Source organism: Pituophis catenifer, unplaced genomic scaffold (genome assembly GCF_029215685.1).
Source record: "Pituophis catenifer annectens isolate HBS135680 unplaced genomic scaffold, rPitCat1.0.hap2 SCAF_3, whole genome shotgun sequence".
In the NCBI taxonomy this organism is placed as follows: domain Eukaryota; kingdom Metazoa; phylum Chordata; class Lepidosauria; order Squamata; family Colubridae; genus Pituophis; species Pituophis catenifer.
In genome coordinates this window covers 131348728-131375020 of record NW_027256883.1, presented here as the reverse complement: position 1 = coordinate 131375020, position 26293 = coordinate 131348728, and the positions used below count along the sequence as shown (strand labels likewise).

Below are 26293 nucleotides of genomic sequence, written 5' to 3'. Positions count from 1 at the left end.
CCCAAGCCATGAAGGGCTTTAAAGGTGACAACCAGCACCTTGATTTGCACCTGGAAGCAAATCAGCAACCAATGCAGTTCCCGCAGGAGAGGTGATATATGTGCATGTGGCCCCACAGGAGAGCTCCCGCAGGAGAGGTGATATAAATGCAGTGGCCCAAACCATGTGGGCCGCTGCATTTTGTACCAACTGGAGCTTCCGGATGCTCTTCTTTTAGCAGCATTTGGAGGAGCTAATGGTGCTAAATGGCACTCATTTCTGCTCTCTGTTAGAATCCAGGAGGCTGAAAGTAAAAGTCAGGAAGAAAAGGATCTGCCTCCTGTGCTACACTATTGGAATCCAAACTGGATAGTAATGGTGACCAAGAGGAATCAGACCATGTATTAGTACTGACATAGGCACATATTGAGTGTGTGAATTAAACATATCAAGCGTGAATCAAGTTGCATTGAGTGCCCTGGTAGTCCTTACATAGTGGAACTCCACCTACCCAACATGGCAAGGCACTCAATGTGCCTCTTCAATCCCCAGAAGTGGAGAAGCATGGTCAAGGCAGATTCTATACTTCACCATTCTTGGCATCAGAGTCTGCCTTAATAGGCCAAGTTCTGCAATTTGTTCTTTTCTTAGAAAAGATCTTGGATGAACCCCAGGAGAAGCGGCATTCAAAAAGCCTTGGGGACTCAAACATAACAGTGGAGTTATGCATTGACCAAAGTCCTTAAATGTAGAGCAAGCATTAATACCATCTGATGGACATTTCATTCCCAGCAATAGATAAGAGTCTGGAGTCCAAGCTACTGAGCTTCTACACCGACTAGTGTATTGATTTGGCCAGTGGAAGAGAAAGGTTCCTTTTGTTAGCTTAGTAAGGCAGAGTAAAGCTTTAGGTTCTCCAGTTTTGGACAGCCAACACCAAAATCTACACAGATTGGGCAATGGTTGCCAGGTAGAACATGTCTTGCCCTCCAAACTGCATCTTCAGATAACATGGTAAAATTTCAAAATGCTTATGCAGTTATTTAGTCCATGGTTTATTGTATAAGAAAGACACATTCAAGCATATTGGTTTGTCTGTTTAGTACAGCTCTGTCCCTTTGGGAATTCAAATCCACCCCCTTATTTTGATGAGAAACAATGGCAGTGTTTTCGTTTTTTCCTCAATATTTTAGAATATAAATGAAAAAACAACCAGAATTGGAAGACACTGGGTATTTCCTTAGTCTCTTTCTTGGACAGAAACACTTCTTTCTTTTACTCATTTACTCATTTACTCATTCCATTAACTTTCAAAACTTTTATTATACCTTTAACTTTTTCTACTGTCTTCATTTTCTTCTTCTTCATTGAAATGATTTGCTACTGCAATTGGTAATTTTTTAGGAACTCCATCAGTTCAGGGCACATCATCTTATATATTATGTAATATATTGGGCCACATTCAGTTTTAATTTTCCTTCAACTGTTCCAGCTACTTCCATTCTTTTATTAGGGGTTCTTCCATTGGTTAGAATAAATGAAACCACAGTTGATTCTCTTATGCTTTTTGTTTAAACCTTCTGAAAGCAAAAGTTTTCAGCAAGATGAATCAGGGACACCCTGAGAGAGACATTCTTGGCACACTCAAGTCTTCTGTTAAATTCCAAAATCCTAGTTTCAGATGCTTATCTATTTTATTTTTATGTTTCAAGGAAGATAAATATAAAAATAAAACTCATAAAAGAACACAGTCCAGTAAAAATGCTGAAACAGCAGGAATAAAAAGTGGAAGGTAACAGAAATCATATATACTGTGGGCTTTTTACCCCAGAAATCCATCTCCAGATTTTACAGCCTTGGGCACTTTTTCAGAGTGTACACCTAAGAGGAATACCGCAGAATGAATGCAATGGGTTCACTCCACATCCACATCCACTTTGCAAAGCTAAGTGATTCTGCAGTACACCACTCGTCTTTTCTCCTATAAGCAATCAAGTCAGTCTACTACATAATATAAAGCAGTTTGTCATGTGAGAGAGCTGCTTTTCCAAATACGTTAAATGACAAAAGATGCCTTTTATACTACATTCTTTGAACATCATGTACAGTTTACATGAATGCCTGCTTTTTATTATAAATCACCTAATCTTGTTTTTGAAAGGTAAAAAAAAATCGAAGTACACAACACTTTTAATGTAGATATTTAACTGCAAATATTGCATAATTTTTGGTGAAGGGAATTTATTATTTTTTCCTCCTGTTCCTCAAATTCTGTTCATGGGCATATATGAAGACTGGCTAAGTTATTAATTGGGATTATATCTTCCTACACAAGTGAATGAGTTCTGGCATGTACCTAGGGAATAATTATGTTTAAAAGTCCTTGATATTATCTTTGTGTTCATGTAAAATGATTCATTAAAATGATGTTTGAATTTAAATTATTAGTTCAAGTTTCCAGAAGAGCCTTAAACAAATCATTGATATACCATTACGTAAACATGGATTTGTTTCATTTTTAGTATAAAATTGTAAGCTAAACTCCAGTGAAATTAATACATCCCAATCATACATGATTGTGTACTGAGATTTAGATCAGATAAAAAGGCAAAAATCAAGCTTTAAAATAAATTGTTAAATTTAGTTCTTGTAAAAATAATTGGGGATGTATATGTACTAGTGTAAAACTAGTAGGATAACATATTCAGCACCTTTTAGTTGTATTTAGCAGTTGACAAAGTTTGTCCTCCGTTTTTTCTCCTCCTTCCCCTCCCTCCATTGAGCAATTTGACAGTTTTGTTTAACCCACGTAATACCTGTGATTAGTGGAAAGGCTTTTTTAGCAGACACAGAAAATGGAAGATGAAACTGCAGCAGAAGCATGGCAAATCTGAAAAGTTAATTAGTGCATAAATCTATTTTAAAAACAAAAAAGATAGAACTTACAAGCTACGATAAAAAGTTATGTCTTTAAAGCTATAGATTATATAACAGGGTGGGAAATGTTTAATATCCATTTCTGTAAGTGAAGTGGTTAGACTTCTAAATGTATAAAGTATGTATGCTGTCCAAAGTATTATTTCTTTCCACAGCATTTGGTTTTTATATAGCATAAATCCAGAAGTTAAAAAAATCAGATTATTATGCTTTTCCCACCCTGACAGAGAATAAACATGAATTCAAAAGCACAGTGGAAGTGGGGGGAAAAGAAGAAAAGAGAGAAAAGGCAGCAGAGAAAGACAGAAGAGGTGAATACAGAGCTACAGAAGTGTTTATTGAGCATGCTACAGAGGCAAGCAGCGTACACATAAGAAGAAATTAAACAACCATCAAACCTCCCAACTTTGTTAGAAAATTAATTTTTAATTGTGCCGCTTTCAAACTATACTGAAATATTACATTTCTAAAGATGTAAAAACTCAACTAATAGAAAATATACATGACCTTTTTCTACATAGATAACATAATCTATGACTTTTGGAACTAAATACATCAATTGCAAAAAGTATTGGTCATTTGAACAGAATCAGTAAAACAGCCCAGATTGATAGAGGAACTGTTTCCAAATGATTTTTTTTTCCTGTAGATTCTGAGCCATGTTTATATTAAAGGCAGATCCATTTCTAGTTATAAAATATTTTGAAGAGATTTATTAAAACTGAATATTACAATGCAAGGTAAATTAAGACTAAAGGCACATAAACTTTGGTCCCACCTGGTTGTCAGTTTTGTTTTTGTTTTTTTATAAAGAAAACTGCCAAAAAAATTATTAATCTTTCTGCAAAAGTTTGCAATACATTTTCTTCATCCTTGAAATACATGCACCAACTCCTGAACTAGCTAGACCAGTCTGAACATGCTCAGAAATCCACAACCATATTTCAAATTGTAATTACTAACTAAAAATGGCAATATATATTTAAATGCATGTAAGTTATGTCAACTTCAAAAAACATCTACAAAAAATATTCAGCCACAAACAAGACATTACTTAGTGCCAACATTTATATGATTCGCCCCAGAGTGTGTTTACAAAAAGGTTAAGACTTTATACAACTCTTTTTTCACTGAGGCTAAAAGCCACAGGAACTAACAAAAAACAGAAGAATCACTTTCAGACTTTTAAAGAAATTAACTCTTTGCATCTTTGTAGTTCTGACTAAAGCCTATATTTTCAACTAAACTAAATCTGAAATACAAAGGCCATTTTTACTGAGAGAAAAAATAATATGCCGAGTTTCTCTTCGAGAAGAGCAACTGATTTTGTTTTAAAAATGTTTCATGGAAAACTGATAAATCCCAAACAGAAAAAAAAGCTTAACCCTTTTTACACACTCTTGCCTAATACATATTTGGCATAATCCTGCAGAAGTTAGGTGCAACAAATTCCCCCTGAAATCAATGTTCTAATTCTTGGATTTCAATGGAATAAATGCAAGCCTAACGTTCACTGGACTGCACCTATTAATTCCCATATAATGTGCCCCAAACAACCAAATTTTTAACTAGTAAATGCAACTCTAAGTTTTCCTTCTTTAAGGCACGTATGTTAACTAAGTTGAAAAACTATGGGATTTCCTCAGAATCCCCTTTAAACAAAATGGTTTCATAAACATATGCAAAACCAGCAGATAATATCACTGCTTCTTCCTTGCAAATCCTTTTTCATTTCATTTATACATAAACAATCAAGGAATGATAACAGCATGAAAAACAGATGTCCATCTCTGGTCCCCGCTTTCCCGAACAGTCATAGATGACAACACTAAACAATGTGATACAACCTTATTATTTTGATATCTCACTTCAAATGGTTGATTTGGAAAAAGAAACTCTCAGATGATGATTTTCTCCAAGATTGTAATTATGCAGATCAATCAAAGCCTGGATAGCTTCTTCTACTGTTGACATCTGAAGAAGGGCCATCTTGTGATCTCTTCTGGAACAAAGCAATGAAATTAGATACGAAAACAATACAAGAAAGTTTTAATATAAAACCTATTCTTACCAAAGACAGCTGCTCCCTCATTTTAAATGAAGTTTCAAAGAAAATGTGCTTACTGAAAAAATTTAAATGCTTTCACAGTGCCTCCAGTATTACCAAACAACATGCGCAGGTCATCTTCCGATACTGATGGTCTACAAAAAGAAGTAAAAGAGAGAAGAGAGACAGGAAAGGATTAAAAGCTACATTTGGCTTTTACATGAATTTTTCAAGGAATTTGCTAGCCAAGACTTACGGAATATTAGATAAATGAAGAGTTGCAGATGGAGGAAAAATATTTTGAAAGTTTTTTGAACCAGGCTTCTTGAAACGATGAAGAGGTGAATTGCCAAAATCTTTTGTTAAGCCTTGGTCATCGAGACCTTCTCGAGGTAGCTGAACTGTTTGATGTTTGGAAAGAGTGACACGAATAATCTTGCCATACATTTTCTGCCCATTAAGATGGCTCATAGCTAAACAAAAGTAATGAAGATTATTTGCTTCAGTCCTTATATCAATTTAACAATATAACTTTTTGATATATTTATTGTTTTAAAAAGAGTCTGGTGGCAATTTGTTTTATTAAATGAAGATATGAAAAAAGATGTAATTTTTTTTCTGCCCAATATCAATGTTATTTGAAATACTGAAGGTTTCTCAAAGAAGAGTTTTTTAAATTTTAAAAAACAAACAGAAAAACAATCTAAATAATAAAAAAAATAGCATGAAAAATAAAGCATAGTATATTCTATCTATCTATCTATCTATCTATCTATCTATCTATCTATCTATCTATCTATCTATCATGTGTCTAGTCTGCCCATAACTCTAAATAAATAAAATAAATAAATTTACTATTTATGATTCCAGTGCATAGTAGACATCTAATCTCAATCTAAGCAACATAATATAGAAAGCCTTGGAAAAAAGGAATGTCTTAAAATGCTTGGTACTGAAAAGAGACTAACAATGAAGCCTGGCTGTCCTATTTGGAAAGGGCATTCAATAAGCAAGACCCTGCAGGCAAGAAGGTTGATGTCTCTGTCATTTTCCATTCCAAATTTTCCAGGGCTGTCTAGGATTCTTTTTTTATTGAATTACTACTGAATTTCGATGAATTTCTACTTAAAATTAAAATTAATTTTTAAGTTTCATTCACATCACTGTGTATTCAGTAAAGCAAGAGGAAAACCAAAGGAAAATAATGGCTTATTTAATATACAAATCAGATGATTTAATTACTACCAGTAATTAGGCAGATCAATTTTATGATACATATCTAAAAAGACATGTTTCAGCAGAACTTTTATTCAGACAGTAAACAATGGTGCATTTTTGTAAGTTGGTGCATTTTGGAGCAGAATCTGAAAGAATTATATAATTTATTTTTTTTTTTTATTTTTATTTTAATTTGATTTATATGCCGCCCTTCTCCGGAGACTCAGGGCGGCTTACAATGCGTTAAGCAATATAATGTGCCATGTACATAAAAATTTCTTATAAATAAGATTATGTTTAACATAAGTAGGCAAGTTAATGAATTACCCTCATTAGTCTCATTCCCTTCCTTAAAGATAAAATTATTTTTAATGCAACCTCGGAAGAAAAGAGCATGAATCTGCAATATTCTGTTATTTAACTATCCACCCATCACAGGTGCAACTTTGCAATTAATAAACTATCTCACAGGTACAGAGGGTTGAGATCTAAGAAAAACAAACATCCGGAAAAAAAGTCTGTAGCTGCACCCACTGAAAAGTAAATTTGAATCCTGACATTGTACTGTCTGATTGAACAGCCTCATGTTCAGAAAACAGTTATCTATCTGCAGAACATATTAGGCAACTTTACAGACTTTATTCACCCCTACAGAATCCTGTGGTTTTATAAACTGTGAAATACGAAGTTTCCCAAATAATTTTAAGAAATACTGAAAACCAAGAATGAAATGGAAGAAGAAAAAAAAACATGTTAATCTCACCAAGCTGTGACTGGTTTCCATCAGCCATCTGTATAAGAGCACTGTCTTTCTTATTGTATAAAATCTTCACTCGTTGTACATCCCCATAAACACCTTTTTAGGATTAGAAAAGTAACCCAAAAGAAATAGTATTTTAAATATAGCTAAACAGAATACTTTGAAACATCAATGAAACATTCGGACAGATCTTTCACTTCTTCCAGCATTCACACAAATGAATAAGAAGAACAAGATTTTGAATAGGTGGATTTTGAAAAAAGGAAGACATTTTTGATATACCCTCAAAGCTATGAGAATGGTTTTAAATAAAAGACCATGCAAAATAAAATCACATGCATTAAAAGAAAAGTTTGCATCTATGGAGTTTAAAAATAGCAAAAGAAAAATAGCAAAAGATTTACTATTCAACTTTAAGCCAAACTGCTAGCTATAAATAAGAATTAAGGTGAAACAAATAATTAAATCAATAATAAAAGTATAGTGCTAACGATAACATACCGAAGAGGGTAAACAGACTTTGGGGCGTAACCATCTTTAGAAGGAGAGAAGAGCAAGCAGCATAAGACAAGAAGAGAGAAGAGTCGAGGAAGAGCGGAGATGAACAGATCATCCATAACGAAGGGTGGTTCCCGCAGAATGGTGAGGTGGTCATGGATCATGGTTCAAGGCGGTTAATTGGGGCAAGTTGGTCCGAGGAACATTTTGTTCAAGCACAGAAGCATGAACATAGGGGATGGAGACAGGGGTGTAGACAAGGAATGCAAAGGATAGGATAGGGGAGGGTGTGGGAATTTGGGAAGAGACAGGGAAAGGGTAGGTGAGCACACAGGGAGAAGATGAAATGGGGAAGGGAAACAGCAATGCAGAAGAAAAATAAGGAAGTGGGGAACAAAAAAAAAATAAAATATAGGTCAGTACATAGGAAATGCAGGAATTTGGTCAGAAAATGGTTGGTTTATGTATTGTACAAGAAAAACTGAGTAAAATGTAGTCACCCAAGACAAAATATGGGTAAAGTACATCCATATCATACAGTAAATTACATTTCAATAGAACATGAAAAAACATGCAATAGAAACTTAAAGAAAAAAAATCCTCTAAACTTTAACTGCATAAGCATGTCTGGTTATGAAATGCAGGGAGAAGTCTTTCAAATGGCACTCTGATTCAAGCATTTTAACACGCAAGACTATGAATGACGAAAATGAGAGAAGTATAATGGTTCAATATTAAAACAGAGGCCAGTCAAATGGAACACATAGTCAAAGTAGACAAACCGATACAAACTATCCCACATTTCATACCAGCTTCCACAGCAAGTCAAAGTAAAGATCCAAGGCAATAAAATGCAAAACTAAAAGTAACTCAGACTTCAGAGTTAAGGAAATAATAAAACAAAGGTTTTCTAAAAAGGAGACAAAATGAATAGCAACTGCAAAAGAAAAGAAAAATTACTAAGAGAGATTGAAGAGTGCTGGATCAAATCGCTGGGAGGAACCTTCAAAGAAAAATTAGTTAGAGTTGTTCACATACATTAATACAACAAAAAGAGCAGGGATGTGTAAGCATGAAATGAATAAGCAAAGGAACAACTATAACAACAAAATAGCAGTTTTATTAAATTCTATATTTCAAAATGGAACACAGTTACAAAAATAAGCTAAAAAAAATATCCAGAACATGCAGTGTTTACTCTCTCTAGTTTTTTTTTAAATGAAACATAGGTAGCCAAGTGGGAAAGGGTTATTTTAAAAAGGCTAGCTACCTCCAAAATCAAAAGTAATTAACAGTACAGAACATATTGGATTCCAGCCATAACGCAATCTGAAGTAACATGAATAAATTAAAAGTCGATCTTAAGATATGGAAGCAAGCTCAAAATAAGAAGGGTACATAAAAATTTGAAAAAGAATGAAGCATGATTAAAGAAAAAAGAATGCTGAAGAGAGAGTAGATACACTAACCTCTTCATTTAAATTGCTAACCAAAAGGACTGTATTGCCACCAGTTGAAACTCCAGGCATACCCACACGGCCCGCTGCTGCTGCTGCCGCCGCCGCAGCATTTGGAATCCCCAAAGGACTCAGCGCTCCTGGAACAGCTGCAACAGGAAGCCCTAATTTTAAAATAAAGCATATTTTACGAAACACACACAAGTCGCTCTAATATAGCCTAATTAATGCTCCCATTGCTGAAACCAATTCTTTATGATAAAGAGACTCTATGGCAGTGTTCTCAACCTTGGCATCTATAAGATGTGTGGACTTCAACTCGCAGAATCATCCATCCAGCATGCTCTTCAACTGACTAATATAAATCGAAGCAAATGATGTTATTTCTTTTACAACAAATTCCAGATTAAGGCTTTTTTAATTAAAAAAAAATCCCTTCTAGCAAAGGAGAGAAAAAAATCTCTAATCAATTTGAGTTTGAAGCATTTTTACCTACATAATCTTTTGGAAAAAAATAACAAAAGTAACAAAGGGAAAAGAGTACACATTTTTGTATTTCACTATTCCTCAGAATTTAATAAAATTCATTTCTTAATCAGCAAACTGCCCCTAATATAGTGCAAATTATCTATCATAAGTGATGGAAAGTTTACAGATATGTAAGTATCAAATTCTACAATGGACAATCACCCTTCCTAATTTTGAAGTCATCATTGCCACTGTCCTGCCTTCTAAAGAAAAATTCTCTAAGGGTTACAAACTATATTCTATGACAGTATTTCTCTAGAATAGTTTATTCACAATTTTCTTCAGAATAATTTATTCACAATTATCTGTTCTAAGTGTGAAATCAATCTGTATTAGTGCCTTGTAAAACTATGATTCAATATTACAGAGATTAACATAAATTTTTTTAACGGGACCTCCTGCTACCACCAATAGCCTCCCACCGACCGGTACGCTCCCATAGAGAGGGACTCCTCCGGGTGCCGTCGGCCAAACAATGTCGACTGGCGGCCCCCAGGGGGAGAGCCTTCCCTGTGGGGGCACCTACTATCTGGAACGAGCTCCCCCTGGAGATACGGAGGATCCCAGATCTGCGTACCTTCCGTCGCGCGCTTAAGACGTTCCTATTTCATCAAGCCGGCCTGACCTAAATTTTCCTCTTTTAAATGGGAATTTTAAATTTGGTTTAAATTATTGGGGTTTTTAAAATGGTTCAGCCAAATTTATTTAATCGGTTTTATCTCTGTTTTAAATTTTGTATCTATATGTTTTATTTCATGGCTGTTCACCGCCCTGAGTCCTTTGGGAGTAGGGCGGTATACAAATTTAATAAATAAATAAATAAATAAATAAATAAATAAATAAATAAATAAATAAATAAATAAATAAATAAATAAATAAATAAATAAATAAATAAATAAATAAATAAATAAATAATGTGCCTGTGCTGTTTATCCTTTGGTATTGAGTGAAAAAACTACTTGCAAATAGTATCAAAGTCTGGTGATCATGGACTAGTGAGTATTACTTGTACCTAGTATTACTAGACGGAGTGCCATTGCCTACTCCCTCCCTGAATTTAAAAGCAACAACTCCCTCCTCAAATCTATATATTTAAAAGCCAAATACCCTTCACTCATCACAAAATCTCCAGAATGGTAAAACCTACAAACTTGAAATTTGGCACATATGTTCCTCTGGGCTTCTAGGTGCTTGCTAAGAAAGGATTTTTCAGAATGACCATCAGATCATTAGTATTTCATATACAGTATTATATTCACACACTCTGATGCTAAGGAGTTAACATTCTACTCCCACTCCCCACCTGAAAAGAACTCTGTTCCAACTGCCAGTTGCCTCACATTCTGTTACCTCAGTTCAAACTGGCAGACGTTCCACTCCTTCACTCAGGAGCGGTCTGGGGCTCTTTACAGTACTAAACTTCACTACCTCACCAAAATGTCTATGCCTTCCACCTATGGAACTGCTTTCGAACTCAAGGCGGCGGGAGATATTCCCTTAAGAGTTAATCCCTTAAATTTCAATTTCCGACCACCAATGAGCCAACGGATAGTGAACCTTTCTCCTGCATAGTGTCCCAGCCCCAAATCACTTCTTACACTGACCTCTTCAGTTCAGACGAATCTGTTCCTTCTACTGTAACACCAGTTAAAGGGAAAAGAGGGAAAAATGTAGGAAAAGATTTACAGATGTAATTAGGAAAACACAAGTAAGGGAAGCTGCAAAAAAGTATTGTCAAAGTCATCCTGAAGTCAATAGAGAGGCTGTAAAAAAGTATGCATCTAATAACCCCTATGTTAATCAGGCAGCTACAGCTAAATACAATGAAAAGGTATCACAAATTAGTTCAATGCCTTGGACTAATAAGTATTTGTCTGGTTTTAAATATGAATCCCAGATTAATTACTCCAGGGGAAAGGTTGATGATCTCGGACCCCCGTTACCCTGTGCCTGGTGCCATGCCCTGAAGTGGCAGGATGAGACCCCCCGGGATGTGCTGCAGGGCAGTAAAGTCCAACTCCCTCCCCTTGAGCCCTCCCCTGAACCCTTACACAGCCTTTGCACCCACCAGCATCCAATGGCAGAGCACTTCCTTTCCGCTGCCTGGAAATACAATGGATGCTTCCAAATGACATCTTTTGGAGCCAGAGAGGTAAAGGAGGAAAATTTTATGCCAACATTCAAAGTGCAGGGACAGGCCTACCACAGGATAGGAAGTATCATGGTGGGGCCTCAGCAGCAGCCTTCATTTCTCCAGATATGTGTCAATTTATCAAGCCCTGATCACATAGTTTTGTAGCTTCCCTATGAATGCTAAGATTTTTAATAAGATAACATTACAATTATTTTTGTAATTTTGGTTTATAAAATTCCTGTTATAAAGCTGAATCCTTTGCCAAGAATGATGTTTTTCTTTCAAACACTACATATTTTGACATTTTATATATCATTTAAGCAATGGCAGAAAGATCTATCCAAGTTTGTATGGCAATGGAATAAAAAAAAAGGTTAAATATAAAATACTCCCAGATCCTGTCATGGATCCGCCTCTGGACCCCTCTCCAGACGCGAGTTTGGAGGGGGAGGTTTGAATAGAGGACAGCCCAGAGCTGAGCGATGGTCCAGATCGGGGCTGAGAATGCTAGCCTGGGTGGATCGGATGAGCAACAGGCTGAGGCTAAGCGAGGCAAGCCACAGCTGCAGTTAGATGGTCAGGAGGTTCCAGGTAAGAATCGGGAGCAGCTGCCACCCATTAGCAACAAGGAGGAAGTGAAATCCACACCTCCTCCTGATCCAGGGTCACCTAGGGCAGAAAGGACACAATGCCAGTCAGCTAAATTATTTGTGAGGAGGCAACCTCGTGAAGGGCCGCACTAGTGTCGCCTACTTAATCCCACCCCAAGGATTTGAATGTTGCGGCAGCGTGCCCAGTTCTGTGCCTTGTGTGTTCGTGCCATGTATCCTGACCCATTTAACTTGTGGATTGTTTTGTTGGACTTTGTGTGTAAACCGATCGACTCCATTTACCCAGTGACTCTTGCCGCTGAGCTAGGAATCCAAACCGGCACATTGTGGGTGCTTTCTGAGGACGTGTTTGGTGTTGAATAAACTCCTTTATAGAACTCTTGCTGTATGTGTGTGAAATGGAGCAGCACAGACCCAAAGGAACAAGGAAGAGTTGAGTCACCTAACTTGACTTTGTATTTTGCAACCTGCTATTTGATTTGGATGAGAGTAGATTCTCCTGAGATATAAGAGAATTTTAAAATTAGAAGAACACAATCTGAGATTTGGATGGCATGGGTTTCTTTTTTAGTACGATAAACTTAAGGTTAATGTAGATCTTAAGAATAATTATATTAGAACCATCACACTGAGATTGTGTAATAGATATAAACCCAGACTGTTCCCAAAAATGTCTTCAGGGATCTCAGCACAAGAAGTATTTTATAGGAGAAAAAAGAACAGCAAGCAAAGAGGCTAACCTATTGAGAGGTTTTTAAAACAAGAGCATGGAGAATATAAGATGAAATTAAAAGAACAGCTGCCTGTAGAGGGATTTAGTTTTCAATGGTTTTTGTATGTATAACGAAGAAAAAGATTTAAGGTAGATATGCCATTTAGAACCGAAAAGCAGAAGGCAGAATTTGTAGTTAAATTCTGTAAAAAGTAATTGCTAAAACATGTAACATGTAATTGCTAAAATATATAAACTTTTATTCAACTGTAAAACAAAAGAATACATGAAAGAGTGCATGATAAAGAACTTTGGACATAGTATATTGATAAAGTGTGAGAAAAAATGTGGTTAAAAGATATAAAATTTACTTTTTGTTAGACAGTATTTCTAACAGTTAGACTTCAGAAAAATTGTATAAAGGTACTTCAAATTTATACTGGAAATGTGGACAACAAAAAAGGTCACTGTATCATGTATGGTGGACGTGTAAAAAAAAGCCAGAAAATTTTGGGTTCAAATATACACAATGATGCAAAGAATTTAAAAAACTTAATATTTGATTAATACCATAATTTTAATTTGTGCTGAGATTAATGGACAATTAGAAAAGAGCCATGGAAAGCTATCTTTATATATGATTACTTTTTATGTAAGACTATGCACAAAAACAAAATATGCATACTTAGTATAAAGATAAAAAAGAATCCATAATGAATTTATTTTGGAACCATAATAGAATTTCTGAACATGAATAGATTTATAAGCAACATTTTTTTTTTATAAATCCATCTCTCTCCCCCCCCCCCAACAGATTTATATAATATTAAACGGGCCATATAATTCAGTGATTGGAGGTCGAAGATTATAATTGCAGAAATAGTTATTTGACTAATAATACAAGATATATATTGAATAAGAGATCTGCATGTCACAAATTGCACAAATCCTTCACTGATACAGAATACTAAAATCCAGTGTCATATTATTATCTTTACTAAATATGTCATGATCATGACACACCCCAGGTTCTTGCTTTGGCCATTGAACAATATGAGATTCAGTAGTCCAACATGATTTTAGATATAATGCTTGGATGAAAGAATCAAAATAAAGTAAATATATTAAAATGTCATAGTTGAACACTCAATAAAACCTATAATTTCCCATGGAGATGTATTATATATCATCATATTTTTAGAAAGTTCATGGAATAAGTAAACAGTCTCTAGGATGAATGATGAAACCGTCTTTTTTCTTGGGAAATATATACAGAGGGCATTACATTTGCAAAGCCGGTTTATTGCATCCTATAAATATAACTCTGGCTCAGACTAGAGCAAACAAAAGTAAATTAACCTAACAAAAAAAACCCTCATTTCAAAAATGCCACTCTGACAAGTAATACGAACATTAAACTCCAATACTCGAGACCAAATGGGATGAAGAAAGAAGTAACAAATCCTTCAGTGAGGGCACTGTAGGGATAGAAAATGGTCTAAGAGTTGATCTCTTGAAAAAAGATGCTGAAATCATAATACACCTGAAAAGAGTTCAAGAATGCAAGTTGAATCTTCACATTGGTCAGAAGTAATAATGTAAAAACTGGTGAACAGAAGGTTTCCAAACTCCTTATTTCATAAACTTAAAGTAGTAGAAGAGCTACTACAAGGAGACCTCTACATTTTTACTCATAGCAACACATTTGACAAGCAACTAGCCTTAATGAAATATGGATTCATTGCTGATACTTTATATTTTTCCCCTTTTTCTTAATCTCTTTCCCCCCCTCCTCCTATTCTTCTTTTTTTCCCCTCCTTGTCTTTCCCCCTATAGAGATCTATATATTTTGATTATATCTTTACTTTTTTACATTTCTATATTCATATTATACACCTATAAAAATTATTTATATACATATTTACATTTTTATTCTTTTCTTCTTGTCTTTATGTTTCTTTATTGATGGTGTTAAGCCAATTATACCATTTGTTCCATATTCTGCAGTAGTCTGTCTCTTCTTTTTCTTTGATTTCTTTTGTTAATCTGTCCATTTCAGCACATTCTAAGATTTTATCTATTAGTTCTTCTTCGGTTGAGATTTTTTCTTGTTTCCAGTTTTTTGCATATGTTATTCGTGCTGCAGTTAACATATGTATCATCAAAAATTTTATTTCTTTGGGGTATGGTTTTGTAAAGATTCCTAACAGGAATGTTTCTGGTTTCTTTTCTATTTGCAGTTTTGTTATTTGTTCCATCCATTTCTTAATATTAGACCAAAATTTTTTTGCTGCCGGGCACGTCCACCATAGATGGTAAAAGGTTCCTTGAGATTTCTTAAAATGCTTAAAAAGGATAAGCTATTTATTTATATGTCGTATGTTGTGTAAATGTCTAATTTGTGTTTTAATAAAATTTATAAACTTTTAATTAAAAAAAAAAGAAAGATGGATTCATTGCTAACTAGAAATAGGATTGTTATTTTTCTTCCTCACAAGCATATGACAATTCTAAAATGATACTGCCTGATTTGGGGCTTTGCCTTTATAGAAATTTATTTCAGCAATCCAAGTAAACCTGAAGGAATACCAACTGCCTCAAATGCCATTTGTGTAACTGCCTTAACTAGGCTGGAAAATTCTTTGGGGGGGGGGGGGAAAGGTGATATAAGAACTAATACTGCAGTGTCCTTATAACCAGTCCTTCCTCTCTGTCAAAAAACAGATAATGGAATTCACTTTCTGCACCCAAATCAATAAAATTCTTTTCTATTCAAAATGGGACTTAACAACTTTACCTATTATTGAAACATGGCTATACTTAGGAGATCATTATTTTGTATATTCTGGAAAAATGAGGAAGCTAACAACAGCAATGTTTCCTTGCTCAAGATATTATGTTAAGAATTCATTAAGAAATTAGAAATATCTCTGTTCCTTTTTTGCTTTTGGGTACACTAGTAGACACTAATTTTAAAAGCTAAATGATTTCATGTGTAAAGCAAAGATTCTTCTTCATCAGTTTAATGTAATATTAAATTGACTGGGATTTCCACAGGGCAAAAATACCAAATTTCCTTTTTAGTAAATACACTCAGTAGGTATGTGACTCCTAGAGATTATATGAGACTCTTAACTTTCTGTGCTGCAAACTTGAGATTCAGTTTGTAGTTTCATAGACACTATAGTTAGTTCTCGATTTACAACAGTTCATTTAGTGACCATTTGAAATTACAATGGCACTTTAAAAAGTGACTTATGACTGTTTTTAACACTTATGACTGTTGCAACATTTCCATGGCCATGTGATCAAAATTCAGATGCTTGGCAACTGACTCATATTTATGACAGTTGCAGTGTCCCAGGGTCATGTGACCATGTTTTGCGATCTTCTGACAAGCAAAGTCAATGGGGAAGCCAGATTCACTTAACAAACATATGGCTAACTTAACAACTGCAGTGGTTCACTTAACAACTGTGGCAAGAAAAGTAATAAAATGAGGCAAAATTCACTTAACAACTATTTCACTTAGCAACAGAAATGTTGGGCTCAATTATGGTCATAAGTCGAGGACTGCCTGTAGTTCAAACCATATTAAGTGATGAAATAAGTTTCTGTCCCTGCCCCAATTTATGGGCAGGCTCTCTGCTTTCTGCACATTGTATTGGGTCAATTACATATAGACAATATTTATGAAGTGAGAACATGCTGACCTCAAGTTATCGCTGTTTCTGGGGGTGGTTTTTGTTATCTATCCTCACCTAAACCTAAACCAACATCAACAAAAGCTCTGGTCCTGCAACAGAACTTTTCCAGCTCAAGTCCACATAGCAATTTACCAGATTAACATAAAACAATCCCATCTCCAAAATTAGATGGAAGGGTTAAGCTTCATCAGAATGCCCTTCTATTTCTAAATAGGATCTCGGGGCAGATTTCCGCAGAGACTTAGATAATAAAAGTCATTGAAGAAACAGATTAACAAATTAAAAACCTAACAGGTCATAAAGTGTCATGAAAAATTGTGGCAACAATTGCATACAGTCTATGTTGAATGCATTGGGAAGGAGGCATTATTAAAATAGCTGGTTAAGTGATAATTAATGAGTTTTTTGTTACTTGTTCAAGACTGTAATCTTTAGTTACTTTTGTAATTCAACCCCTAATGGTACAGTTCTATCCTCCCGTGGAAATAAATGTCAATTGTTAAATGACTTTTACTATCTCTCTAATTTTTTATTACTAAGCATGTGAATTTCTTTTGCCTAATTACACAGAAGAATCTCAACTCATCAGAAAAATGGCATAATTTATTTGTCTACACTAATAGATCAAATGCTTATTTATCCTCTAATTCTATAGTCCTAATGGAAAAGATATTCTTGTCCTACTTGTATAATTTCCAAATCACTTACTCAGGCAGCTTCAATAGTATTCTTTCTCTCGACTAAACATTACCTGCACTATATGGACTCTCACAGCAGTTTGACGAGAAGAAACGTATTCATGTAAAATATAAATGGGATTTCTAGTGATAAAAGTATCCAAATGCACCTTGCAAAGATTTAAATTTACTTTTAGTTCTGAATGGGCAAACTTTTAAACACTCTTCCCCCTCAAGACTAAATTATGGCACTATCAAAATGCTATTGTTCTTAAGTTCAAGCAGAGAACTAATACAGTGTCACACAGTCAGTTTTCCTCCATGTGATTTTCTTCCATAAAATACAAAATGTATGTCAATAAAAGAATCTAGAACTCTTCCTAACAAAACCAGAAAGCAAGCTTTTCTATTGGTTGAAGAGATTTTTTCCTTTACAAAAACATAAAAAAGCAGATTGAAATTGTATCCAATTTACAATAAATGAAAGAACAGACCATAGAAATATATATGAACAAAGACCATGGAGTAACATTTACAGTTTTAAACTGAAAATCAGAAATTGTATGAGCTACATATACCTTACATGCATTATAAATCTCAAAAAATTAAGTTCTGCAAGGACAGTGATGCTCTTGTTTTGGCCCCAAACTTTATATTAGAAACCAGCAGATATGGATAACACAGCCCCTAACCATTTCTTTATTTACTTCAGTATCATTAATGCTAAATCTCAGGTGGTTGGAAAGATCAATGTACAGGGCTCATGTATACTAACATACTCATCAAAAGACCATTTTTGCTTTTATAGTAAACAAATAAATGCAATAAATATAATTAGATTTCATGCAGAATAACCTATAGCCATACTCACAGTTTACTGTGTTTTCCCTTGAAGCAATATTTATCAGCACAAAGCAAAAAGTATATTTAATTGCCTTTTGACAATACAATTTATTGCTCCAGTGAAGATACTGACCAAATTTGAATGATTGTAAGCAATGAGATTCTCCTATCCCAACCATATATACAACTGACAGAGAAGTAAAAGGAAGAGGGAAACAAGTAATAGCTCTCATCTCTTGCAGGAACACAAAATTTTAAAATCTTTTTGGAAAACAATAATACAAAAAGCAGTCTCGTCAACAATGCAAGACTAGAACTGTCTGATTGCTAATTCATTTTGAAGCGCTGTTATTCATAACATGGTACCTAAAGGATTTGCTTAGCTACCTGAAGGTTTTGTCAAATGACACACAGTTCTGTACAAATGTTATCACTTTCTACTACAATGCTCTGTGGTTGATGATCAGACAGAAAGCTTTCTCATTGTGACATCTTACATCTGGAGTCCCATCTCCACAGAAACTTACCTGAGAAATTATGTTAAAATTGTAGGAGAAAATCACACCAGCCATTTCAGCATGTTTAATAGTTGATATAACTATCTAGTGTTATTTTTTATTCTTTTTATTTAATAGTTTTAATTATAAGCTAGATAAGAAGCTTATACTTAAAGGTGCTTAGGTGTCCTACATAAATCTTTCACATTTCTTCAGACTGTTTGACTAAAAACGATTTCTGCTGGAATAATCTGTTCAATTATATAAGGCCCGGTTCATATCAGTAAATGATATATACATCTTTAGAATGAAAGCTGTTTTTTAAAATGGTTATGTCATCAATGCCAGGAACAGCAGTTTCAAAGGACAGAAAGGAAAAGGGAAAGGGAAAGGGAAAGGGAAAGGGAAAGGGAAAGGGAAAGGGAAAGACAGCACTAAGATTTTTTTCTTTATTTTTGTGACCAATGAATTTGCCCTGTATCACATCAACTGAAAACAATCTATTCTATTAGATTTGTTACGCCAATATTTAGCTGGAGAGCCTAAAATTAGCTTGCTAATTTGATAAAGAGTCAGAGTGAACTTGAACTTTTATCTTCACTTACATGCTCTAAAATAGTTGCAAGTCTGTAAGACCATTTTGATCCCTAATATAAAATCTTTTGATACAAGTTACCATAAAATTGCTAATATTATTTATTGATATATGCAGTTCCTCATTCAGCATTTGTACTATCTCAGTTTATATGCCCTACATCAACAATACAGCTTCATCTGTATCATTTCTGGATTATATCACTGCGAGAGTATGATTTTATTATATAGATCAGAGATTCTGAATTGAAAATGACAATTTAGACTACTGAATTAAACCTTTCATTTAGTGCAGGAATTAAAATGAATAAAATAAGTTTTGAATATATGGCTATGCTACCACTTGAACACAACCACAAAAAGACAGCCCATTATCTCTCTAAATAACTGACTCTTTGTCAAATTACTCTTACTCTCAGGAAATTTTTCTTAACATGCAATTAGGTTCTGCTTTGCTATGTACTGTACTGTGGGATGACAGACAACAGGCGGTAGTTGTCTTCTATGTGACATCCCTTCAAATTCTTAATGAGTGCTATTATATTCCACCTTAGTATTCTTTTCTTAAAGCTGAACATTTTCAGTTCCCTTCATCGTTTCTTACAAAATGTAGTTTCTGATTCCCTGTTCACACATGCTTGCTGCCCTTCTCTAGATGCATCCAATTTGTCTGAATACTGTATTTTCTAAAGCATGATCTATCATTTTTGGGGTGGAACATGACAAATGCAGAATGGAGCATTCCTATGATTTAGGAATTTATGATTCCTGATCCTATGTCTCCTGATTTAGGAACTATATCATGATTGACCATGAGATATTGCTGGCTTAGACTTTATAATCCTAATATGTGCATTTTTTAAAAACGGAAACACTGCAGAATATTAATGCTTTCCAAATTTCATTTTCAGCCTGTTTCATTAATCTATCAAGAATTAGGGAAGAAGGAAATCTAGAATACTTTCTTTTCTAAGAAAAGGCATCTTTAGTATTACTCTTGTTTTGATTTTGAGTGAATTAGATAATTTAATTCAAAAGTTGAGTGCTTATTTTTATCCTATATTTTTAAATCATACATAGATAATAAAACTGGCCAATTTTCATGGCCGATTCTTTTTTTTATCATACATAGATAATAAATTGGCCAATGAAAGTACAAGGGACCATGTAGAATAGGATATGTATTAACATTCATTTCAACAGATTCTGGATGATGTATTAAATTAATGCAATGTTAATAAAAGTACCTTCCAAAATGGGAAACTTATTACCTGAATATCAGAAGCAGGTACTCAGATTGAAAAGACTTGAAATGATATAAATTAAGTAATTGCTTAAGAAAGAAAAGAAAAAGCGGTGAGAACAGTAATCAAATAATGTTATTCTTAGGAACCAATTAATTCAATAAGCTCATTCATGTGTTTGTGTGTATGTGTGTGAACATAAACCACAAATGACATTTAGTTTACAAACAACTAAGAAAGAGGAATAAACAAAGTCATACCTAGAAGTGAAGTCTCCTTTGCAAATGCTGCAGCAATAGCTGGATCCAGAGCTGGTTGACCATCACCAGATGGAAGGTCAGGACGAGTGTAATCTCTACTTTTATCATTATTATACTTTACATTCAAGTTGACCAATTTGGAAAAATCAATCCGTAAGGTACAGCAAGCATTATAAATATTCTGACCATCTAATGCCTGGAAAACCAGAAATATGGAATAAGATGATACAGCAAAATTTATAAAAGAAAATTAAATGTCCACTGAAATTAATCTCAAAATATTTAAAAATGTTATATCAACTAGATCTTGCTTTCTTTGTCTCCAAACTGGCAAGTGACATTTGCTCTTGATATGAAGTTCAAACTGATACAATTGCAGCTTTACCAGACTGTTTTCAGCTATTCTTTTCCCAATTTACATTATATGGTATTACTAGCGTTTGTCCTCATATAATTTTCCCATATCCTCCTTTAATACTCTTCCCTCCCAATTTAGTAGAAAGGTCTTATCTCAATAATTATTTTACTCTCATTTTCCAGAGACATCAAACAATATATGGTAAATTTCAATGTCATTTTTAAATGTTTGGCAGAAGTTGGATTGAAGGATTTCATAAGGAGCCAACTTGGTTTCTAGGATAAGTAGGCAGAAGCAAAGTTAATTCCTACTAAAGAAAGAAATATGTGCTTCAGTATTTCTAGCAATCTAGCCACTTGGAGTTGGCTAAGAACAAAGCTAAAGAAAGTTAACTATTTGAAAATAAATTATAAAATATTTATACAGATCTACTGATATACAGTGGGGCAAAAAAGTATTTAGTCAGCCACCAATTGTGCAAGTTCTCCCACTTAAAAAGATGAGAGAGGCCTGTAATTGACATCATAGGTAGACCTCAACTATGAGAGACAAAATGAGAAAATAAATCCAGACAATCACATTGTCTGATTTGGAAAGAATTTATTTGCAAATTATGGTGGAAAATAAGTATTTAGTCACCTACAAACAAGCAAGATTTCTGGCTCTCACAGACCTGTGACTTCTTCTTTAAGAGGCTCCTCTGTCCTCCACTCATTACCTGTATTAATGGCACCTGTTTGAACTTGTTATCAGTATAAAAGATACCTGTCCACAACCTCAAACAGTCACACTCCAAACTCCACTATGGTGAAGACCAAAGAGCTGTCGAAGGACACCAGAAACAAAACTGTAGACCTGCACGAGGCTGGGAAGACTGAATCTGCAATAGGCAAGCAGCTTGGTGTGAAGAAATCAATTGTGGGAGCAATAATTAGAAAATGGAAGACATACAAGACACTGATAATATCCCTCGATCTGGGGCTCCACACAAGATCTCACCCCATGGTGTCAAAATGATCACAAGAACGGTGAGCAAAAATCCCAGAACCACATGGGGAGACCTAATGAATGACCTGCAGAGAGCTGGGACCAACGTAACAAAGGCTACCATCAGTAACACACTATGCCGCCAGGGACTCAGATCCTGCAGACTGTGCCAGACGTGTCCCCCTGCTTAAGCCAGTACATGTCCGGGCCCGTCTGAAGTTTGCTAGAGAGCATTTGGATGATGCAGAAGAGGATTGGGAGAATGTCATATGGTCAGATGAAACCAAAGTAGAACTGTTGGTAGAAACACAACTCGTCGTGTTTGGAGGAGAGAGAATGCTGAGTTGCATCCAAAGAACACCATACCTACTGGGAAGCATGGGGATGGCAACATCATGCTTTGGGGCTGTTTCTCTGCAAAGGGACCAGGACGACTGATCCGTGTACAGGAAAGAATGAATGGGGCCATGTATCGTGAGATTTTGAGTGCAAACCTCCTTCCATCAGCAAGGGCATTGAAGATGAAACGTGGCTGGGTCTTTCAGCATGACAATGATCCCAAACACACCGCCCGGGCAACAAAGGAGTGGCTTCGTAAGAAGCATTTCAAGGTCCAGGAGTGGCCTAGCCAGTCTCCAGATGTCAACCCCATAGAAAACCTTTGGAGGGAGTTGAAAGTCCGTGTTGCCCAGCGACAGCCCCAAAACATCACTGCTCTAGAGGAGATCTGCATGGAGGAATGGGCCAACATACCAGCAACAGTGTGTGCCAACTTTGTGAAGACTTACAGAAAACGTTTGACCTCTGTCATTGCCAACAAAGGATATATAACTAAGTATTGAGATGAACTTTTGATATTGACCAAATACTTATTTTCCACCATAATTTGCAAATAAATTCTTTCCAAATCAGACAATGTGATCGTCTGGATTTGTTTTCTCATTTTGTCTCTCATAGTTGAGGTCTACCTATGATGACAATTACAGGCCTCTCTCATCTTTTTAAGTGGGAGAACTTGCACAATTAGTGGCTGACTAAATACTTTTTTGCCCCACTGTAACTACATAACCATAACATTTTACAGCCTTATTGTAGAAGTTTAAGAAATCAGGATAGAATAGTCAAATAGTTGGAGCAATTTCAGAAACCAAACAAAAAAGAGTCAATATCACAAGAGCTGTTACTGCTCATGACAGATTCTTTTCTTTTCTGTTATTACCAAATTTATAAACACCAAAAGAGACTGGCTGGGCATGTAATTTTATTGTAATAGATAGAAGATGGACAGATATCTTATCATTTGCCCCAAAAGGAGAAAATAAGACAATACAAAAGTTAAAATTCATATTATCCTATAGTTGTTACTATACTGTAGTTTAAGAAAATTAAAACTACAAAACATTTGTATACTGGATATTTATTTTTATAAAACAGCAACTGGCAATAGATTCCCAATCCTTAACAAATAAGGAATGTAAAAGAAACCATAACTCCTAAAATGGCAGTTGTAGACATGGAAAGTAGCAGTCCATTAAGATTGCCTAAATCTAAGATCAAAACATATTTTAATTACTTTATTCTCATCTTTATTTTTTCTAATCATGTCTAATCTCAAAATAACATAGTGAGAATATATTCTGCAATCTTGAAAAGCAACTGAAATAGGAGAAAATATAGTAATAATAGGTGATTTCAACTACCCTCCATTTATTAGATAAATATTCTAGTTTCAACTGATGCACAGTATTTCTAGATATAAGAAATTAAGGTGTCTTGGAATGACTGCGAAGTTCCTACAGACAAAGAAAAGCAATGAAGAATTTATTTTGAAATGTTTAGCATCTGGTGCAAAAAGAATATTTTTGTTGAACAATGACTTTGGTATTATTAAATTCAACACATTTTAATATTTAAGCAGCTTCTTAGAATTGAAAACTATAGATAAAAGGAATAATCAGTTCAGGATGCTTGAAGATAATTTAAAGTTTTGAAAGCTCAGATGGTATGTAGAAATAAAAATGCCAGAGAAACAACGTAAGGTGGTATTCTACACTATCCAAAATGTTGAGAAAGTATCAGTTATTGTAATATATCAGAATCAAAAAATAAATTTAGACATTTATGGATATAAATAAATGGATAATATCACAGAGCAGCTGAAGTTGGGGTTTTATGGTCTTCATTAAGAAAGATGTACATCTGTCCTTGATGGTGACGTCCTACAATTCCATATCGCATCACCACTACCCCAAGCAAAAACCAGGTCTAGTGTGTGACACCTCTGCATCTTATCCCAATGAGTCAAGCTTGCTATAAATTAAGTTGCTGGTTGCCATAACTGCCATGGTGGGTATGAATTCAAAAAGTGCCTCTGAATCTGTATCCAGGGAGGATATGTTGAAATCCCTATGGCCATAAGCCTGGAGCCCACAGATGGCAACCAAGAAAATGCATCAACCAGCACAGGCAGAAAAACAGTAAGGAGGCTGGTCAACAACAACAATCCCAACTGATCCCTAAGGCCTAGCGTCCCAACTAGTCTCTCCCATCTGCCTATTTCTGGGACAGCAGCCCTGACAACCCTCAGAATTTTGCAAAAAACAATAGTAAAAAGCTATCTGAAGCCTTGTTTCATCTGTTTTATACATTTCTTTTAATACTGGTGAATTTAAATATTATTTTAGATAAACCACACTTTTTTTTTCCTTAGGAGTAATTGATAATGTTATTAGAACTTGATTGTATCTTAGAACAGAAACTATATTGCAATTATCTAACAAATGAACTAAAGGTCAAGATACGAAAACAGGTCTGATATGCAACTGAGCAAAAATGATATTTTTATTATAAGGGATTTAAAGTCATTATAATTCATCCAATTAAACTCTATAAACAAGCTTGTAATTTTTTCCATGTACAAGAATTATGCTTAGTTAGAGTAGCATGACAACCTTATAGAGGATCTAAAATTTTATTAAAATTTTAGCCATTAACTAATCCACCATTAGAATAGAAAAAAGTATAAAGCACCCTTATAAAATACCTGGGTAGTCTTTGGTAGAGCTAGAGTAATTAAAAATGCATACAGCTGTCAGAACATTTAATCAGCAATAATTAAAAAAATATCCTGGATTACATCTTTCTAGATCCAAAATAAATTATGAAGATCTGGTATTCAACTTTATTACAGACATACTGGTAGTCCTCGACTTACGACCACAATTGAACCCAAAATTTCTGTTGATAAGTGAGACAGCTGTTAAGTGAGTTTTTACCCATTTTACCACCTTTCTTCCACAGATATTAAGTGAATCACTGGAATTTTTAAGTTAGTAACACAGTTGTTAAATGAATTTGGCTTTCCTATTGACTGCTTATCAGAAGGTTGCAAAAGATGATCACATGACCCTGGGACACTGCAACTGTCATAAATATGAACCATTCAAAATTAGTCTGGGAAAGAGTGAGAATCAGTCAGCTCTCCCAGGTAAATTAGACAGAAAATGCAATTAGATGAGCTAATTTTACTTTATTATAAAGCTACACTAACAGAAAGTGGCAAGTCTAAAAGTACAAATTTCCCACTGCCACTCTTAACTTCTTAAAAGGGTCCTTCCTAAGTTTCTTCCTCTGACCGTTAAGCCACTGGGGGCTCCTGCCTCTCTTGTCTGATTGTTTCCTAGGCGGATCTCTTCCCCTTGTCCCTCAACACACACCCATCCACACTTTCCATTGCACTCCCCAAATTCATACAGTGTGTGTGTGTGCACCCACTGTGAAAGTTTTCATAGATATATTAAACCAGGTCTGCACAACATACAGCCCAGAAATCCATCCAGTCTAAACATCTGGCTGAATAGGCAACCAGCCATAATATTATCGCATTCTGATAGCTCCAGCTTGAAAATCATAGGTAAATCATTTTCCTCCCCCACTTTTTATATTTATGGGCTAACAGGGATATCAATATTCTAGTCTGGTTCTTAATCATTGGCCATATGACCTTCTGGGGACCCTAGGATATTTTGAAGGGGCCACAGATGAAAAACATGTAACAGGGGAGCCATGGTCCATGCCAAGGGGGTTATAGGATTACAGAAAAGTAAAGTATATAATATTGCAAATCAAGTAGTCCTTGGTTAACAATAGTAACTGGGATCAAAATTTCCATCACTAAATAATGCAGGTTGTAAACTGACATCAAGTGAAGAAGGTTATGACTGATTGTAAGAGCATGAGATGCAG

At 34.9% G+C, this 26293-nt stretch overlaps 1 protein-coding gene across 4 annotated transcripts in view; it reads right to left on the bottom strand.

The window, feature by feature from the left end:
- Nucleotides 1–3322: 3322 nt before the first annotated feature.
- The window catches only part of PTBP2 (polypyrimidine tract binding protein 2), a 101143-nt gene continuing 78172 nt past the window's right edge, over nucleotides 3323–26293 (bottom strand). The window contains exons 8-14 of one of the 4 annotated variants that reach the window (XM_070941188.1): nucleotides 20704–20899; nucleotides 8909–9060; nucleotides 7443–7476; nucleotides 6945–7037; nucleotides 5220–5436; nucleotides 5041–5118; nucleotides 3323–4918 (exon numbers count right to left, since the gene is read on the bottom strand). In XM_070941188.1, the coding sequence (XP_070797289.1) occupies nucleotides 4786–4918; nucleotides 5041–5118; nucleotides 5220–5436; nucleotides 6945–7037; nucleotides 7443–7476; nucleotides 8909–9060; nucleotides 20704–20899 (903 nt within the window). In that variant the 3' untranslated portion in view covers nucleotides 3323–4785. The remainder of the gene's footprint in view (nucleotides 4919–5040; nucleotides 5119–5219; nucleotides 5437–6944; nucleotides 7038–7442; nucleotides 7477–8908; nucleotides 9061–20703; nucleotides 20900–26293) is intronic. The other 3 variants (XM_070941189.1, XM_070941190.1, XM_070941191.1) reach the window with 3 other exon arrangements.